The 5,555-nt window shown below is 32.2% G+C and overlaps 1 protein-coding gene across 1 annotated transcript in view; it reads left to right on the forward strand.

The window, feature by feature from the left end:
- SULT1B1 (sulfotransferase family 1B member 1) overlaps positions 1-4,984 on the forward strand; it is a 13,220-nt gene extending 8,236 nt beyond the window's left edge. The window contains exons 6-7 of the mRNA XM_007450174.1: positions 835-1,015; positions 4,779-4,984. Coding sequence (XP_007450236.1) covers positions 835-1,015; positions 4,779-4,891 — 294 coding nt within the window. The 3' untranslated portion in view covers positions 4,892-4,984. The remainder of the gene's footprint in view (positions 1-834; positions 1,016-4,778) is intronic.
- Positions 4,985-5,555: the final 571 nt, after the last annotated feature.

Here is a 5,555-nt window from a genome sequence, read left to right on the forward strand (position 1 = left end):
ATTCATCTTTCTTGATTCATAGCCTCTCCCACTCCTATAAACAACTCAGCTCTAACTGCAACCACTTTGTTTTTTTCCTCCCTTGAACACACTGTGAGAACCTATATCTCCAAGAGTTTTAACTATTTTCTCTGCTGGGAATTCACTCTCCAACCACTGAGGAGACTGCATCTTGATAAACTCTGACTCATCTTTCTAAACTCAGCTTAGATGTTACTCCCTCAAAATCTTTCTAGATATATCTATGTAGATTTTAACTTAGCTTCCTAAAAAGTTATAAATATTAAATTTATGTCATTAGAATCTGAAAATAATGATTTGTCTCTCAGATTTTTTTCTTCTTATTCTCAAAGACCAATGAATAATTTAGGTCTTGATATCTTTGCAGCTTCATTGGAGTTTATTTTTAATAATTTACATCCAAGCAAGATTTCATCAGTATTTACACTTTAAAAAATACCTGGTTTTCCCTGAATTTATTATTTTTGTGTTTAAATATTATTATTAAGAATAAGAAAGCAATTTTGATGAATAACAGAAAAATAAAGATACTAGGTCCCTAAAACATTTACATTTCAAATCTGATTACAAATTGAGCCTAAAATCGTTGCTATAATCTTTTTCTCTAAATACTGTTAATATTTAGGCCAAGATTTATTCTTATTGTACGTTGAATGAAAACTAAAAATATAAGATTTAGAACAAACAAAATATTCCATTCTACTTTTACTAAACATAAATTATTGATTTTTTCATTTTTATTATTTTTTTCACATTATGTTAATGAGTTATTGTGTACCATTTTCTAGCATATGTCTCTTTACCCACTGATAGAATCCAAAGAAAGAAATCAAGAAGATTGTTAGATTTCTAGAGAAGAACCTGAATGATGAGATCTTGGACAAGATTATCCATCATACCTCCTTTGAAATGATGAAGGACAACCCTCTGGTGAATTATACACATCTACCAAGTACAGTGATGGATCACAGTAAATCCTCTTTTATGCGAAAAGGTTAATATTTTGCTGAGTTTAATTTTCCTTTTTGATTTCTTATGAATTACTCTGAAGTGAGGATTAGCTTTGTGATCTCTACCAAGTTACTTAGCCAATTTTGGCATCAATTTCTTCATCTGTAAAATAAGGACACTAAAAATACCTACCACAAAAGTTGCTGAATTAGATTATAAATTATTAAAGGAAATAATGCATGTAAACACGTTATTAAAATACCTTGAGTACTTGATACATATTTCTCCTTCTATTTACTACCCTGCTAAAAGGGAGTGGTTTTGTCAATTCTGATGTGAGTCATTCTAAATTTTTTATTACTAAATCTTAAATCTTTGTTTAAATTGTCATAGCCCTCCTTTTCCTCCCTAGTAGTAAACTAATGTCACTCAATACAGTACCATCTTCTTTAAAGACCCCTTATCATTTAGAAAGCAGTGGTCATTTTGTTAAGGATTCACCAAGACTAACGACATTTTTTTACCATATGGGAAGTTTTTGCTCCCTAAAAATACTGTCTGAATTATAGGAAAACATGGAATCTAAAATTAACTTAAGAAAATGACAATAGAGAAATATGACATTCACTGTCAAAATACAGCTCTATTTCCATTAAGGCAAATACTATATATTATGGTTTATTGTATATGGCTTGTGTCAAAAATGTGTTATTAATGATAAAAATAATGCATTTAACAAATTATTAACTAAAATTTGAGAAGTTATCCACCTAGTCTTGCCACCTTTCTTTTCAATGTCCTTTACTGGATTGGAGAGAAAAAGATAAAATTTCAGTTGGTGTGCCGGGAAGTAAACATAACCCTAGGAATATATTGTGCATATGAACATGTGGATCAAAACCCTCAATTTTGAAAGAGTTACATTGTTACAGATATTTCTAACACAGTTTTCTCTGTACTTTAGTGTAGTCCTATACTAAAAACACTAAATTATGTTTTTCTTTTAATTTTCAAAAACACCGCACTTAAAAAATAATCTGTGGTATAAGAGGGCAAGGCAAATTTTTCATTGTAAATGGTGCATTAAAAGTTTGAACAAAAGACTGATACATGCACAACAAACACACAACACACACACATGTTTTTCTTGTGGAAGAAACAGAGACAAAAACCTCTTTAATTAAACAAGGCAAATTTTCATTATGCCCGATCATTGAATGTAACTTCCAGGAGAATTTTATCCCCAGTCATATGAAAATTGATACGATCCAATGATATCTCATTAGGGTATAAAGATAGATGAGATAAGCTCAGTATCTGGATTCCATGCTTTCGCCAACTTCAAAGGAAAAGGGTATATGAGAGAGATAGTCTTTACATCCCCTCTGGGAGTAGTGAAGAACATAACCTTTGTGGTCAGATTGCTCTGGGATTTATCCAGGCTATGCCACTCACTGAACCTTTGAGTTTGCATATATTAATAAATCTGCCAATGTTTCATTTACATCACTGACAAAATGAAGAAAGGAATAACACCTATAGCACAAGTTTTGGGGGAGGATTTTGGTAAAAGATATATAAGCATTTACTATATTTTTTTCTGACCAAAAATGATATACACAAAAGTAGCAAGTCATATTAGTCTAATATGTTCTAATCTAAGAGTTCAAGATTCATCTATTCATTTATTCATTCATGCATTCAATAACACTTAAAGAATACCCTTTATTCATTAGTTAATATTTATGAAAAGCTCTTCATGAACACCTATATGCAGCTCATATTCTCTAGAATATAAATGACATGTACATCTACCTCAAGAACCTCATAATATAAGAGGCATGCATGTAATGAATATTGAAAAGGGCTCAAAAGTGAAGAATGAACAAAGGGCCAAGCATAGTTTGGCCTTCAGTCTTGAAGGAGTCCATGCTGGATAAATCAAGGTCAAAATTTAGTCACACAATAGTAACGATGTTAGGGAGAGGATAGATAATGTCCAATGTTTATGCCTATGTCCCAAACAGCAACAAAACAGAAAACCCTGAGATTTGGCAAGAATTTATTTTATCAAAAAAATTTTTATACTTCCCTCACTCTTGTGAAGCAAATGTGTTTGTGTATATAGTATTTGTACTCAGAAGATTATTATACTATTTTATATATGACTCTTTATTGTTTAAATATGCACTTTCTCTTTTCAGTGACATCTTTAGAGGTGTACTATCCCAGATATGCACTACCCTCACATACATTCCAAAGAACTATTATCATTTGGTGAAAACAGAATAAAGTAAAATAACCAGGGAAACAACCTTGTCTATGGGGATGTTTTTCACTAAAAGGGTTTTAAATCTTCATGAAGCAATCATGGGTTAATAAGGCTTGAAATTCAACACAATTATATTTAATATTAAATAAATTGGCAAAATTAATGTTTTCCTCCAAACACATTAGCAGTACATTAAAAATTTATTAATTTTTCAAATATATATTTTTAAGCATCCAGTATTAAAGATTAAATGTAAATTTATATCCCAACAGTTTCATCTTTGTAAAAATGGTTCAGGGATTTATGTGTTTGATTTTAATGCTATTCTTCTCCTCTAAAATTAAAATAAGATATGTCTAGTGAATTCAGGAAACACAAATATCATCCAAATATCATAACATCCTCATTTATTATTTTTGTGAAATGATACTTATCAGCTTTCTGTTTCATGGTTTGATTGTGCTCATGACTAGGTCTTTGTACAGTTTCCAAAAGTAACTTATGAAATAGAATACTCCCTGATCATTGATCCAGTGACCAGTGTTAACCCCATGACCTAGGACAATTAGAAACACTAAAAGAATCTCTTTTAGGAAACTATTGTACATCCCATAAATTTAGAAAAGAAAATTAACCCTTCTTGTGTATTTTTAAAAGTCAAACTCTGCACCTTATTTTTGATAAAGGAGGCAAGAATATACAATGGAGAAAAGACAGCCTCTTCAATAAGAGGTGTTGGGAAAACTGGACAGCTACATGTAAAAGAATGAAATTAGAACACTTCCTAACACCATACACAAAATAAATTCAAAATGGATTAAAGACCTAAATGTAAGGCCAGACACTATAAAACTCTTAGAGGAAAACATAGGCAGAACACTCTATGACATAAATCACAGCAAGATCCTTATTGACCTACCTTCTAGAGAAATAGAAATAAAACAAAAATAAACAAATGGGGTTTAATGAAACTTCAAAGCTTTTGCACAGCAAAGGAAACCATAAACAAGACGAAAGGACAACCCTCAGAATGAGAGAAAATATTTTCAAACAAAGCAACTGACAAAGGACTAATCTCCAAAATTTACAAGCAGCTCAATATCAAAAGAACCAACAACCCAATCCAAAAATGGGCAGAAGACCTAACTAGACATTTCTCCAAAAGAAGATATACAGATTTCCAACAAAGACATGAAAGGATGCTCAACATCACTAATCATTAGAGAAATGAAAATCAAAACTACAATGAGGTATCACCAGTCAGAATGGCCATCATCAAAAAATATACAAACAATAAATTCTGGAGATGGTGTGGAGAAAAGGGAACCCTCTTGTACTTGGTGGGAATGTAAATTGATACAGCCACTATGGAGAACAGTATGGAGATTCCTTAAAAAACTAAAAATAGAACTACCATACGACCCAGCAATCCCACTACTGGGATTACAAATCTTTTATTTTGGTATACATTAGCTTTTCCTTCATAATGAAAATATTTTATTCATTCATATGTTTTCTTATTTGTAATTTTTAGGGATTGCAGGTGACTGGAAGAATTACTTCACTGTCGCCCAAAATGAGAAATTTGATGCCATTTATAAGAAGGAAATGTCTGAAACTGAACTTCATTTCCGCACAGAAATTTAAAGAGCCTAAGCTGAAAATTTGAAGAGAGAAGTCTGACCTGCAGTGCATTGAAACAGGCAATTATGACTTGATTTGGGCAATTGAATGGTTTTATAAAGGGAAAAAAATGTGCTTTTAAAACTTTGATTTTTCAGTGTTGTTAATCAAGTCCCCACTCACCAACCTTCCAAATTCCCTAAAATTAGGACAAACTGTTACCTTTTTGTAGGCTATTCCTGCCTTTTCCGAGACTAGTACTGACAAGAGAGAAAGTTTCCTACTCAATCTCCATATATTGTGGTTTAAAATGAAGTTCTACTCCCTACTAACCTAGCCCAAGAAATGCTGCTTTAACACTGACACTATGTTTCCTAGCTCTGCTCCAATTTCCCTTTCCTAAAAACTTGACCCTGGACGTTCTCTTCCATCGCTGTCTTCTGGGTTTCATGTTGTTCCCTGAGTCATAGCTCATCTTGTAATGCCTCTCTTGGAATTATACGGTTCATGTCCTAGATAGTATGTTTCAGATTTTGGAAATGTTATTTCCATACCTAATTTCTGTTTATCCAAATTTCTAATTTCTGAGTATGTAATTTTTGAGTCTCTAAAAGTGAAAGATCATCATTAGTATCCCTAAGGCTCTCCACTGGGAACAGGAGCTCCAGTCTGAGAGTCTGGGCTGAGG

The sequence above is a fragment of the Lipotes vexillifer genome, unplaced genomic scaffold (assembly GCF_000442215.2).
Source record: "Lipotes vexillifer unplaced genomic scaffold, Lipotes_vexillifer_v1.1 scaffold1103, whole genome shotgun sequence".
Lineage (NCBI taxonomy): Eukaryota > Metazoa > Chordata > Mammalia > Artiodactyla > Lipotidae > Lipotes > Lipotes vexillifer.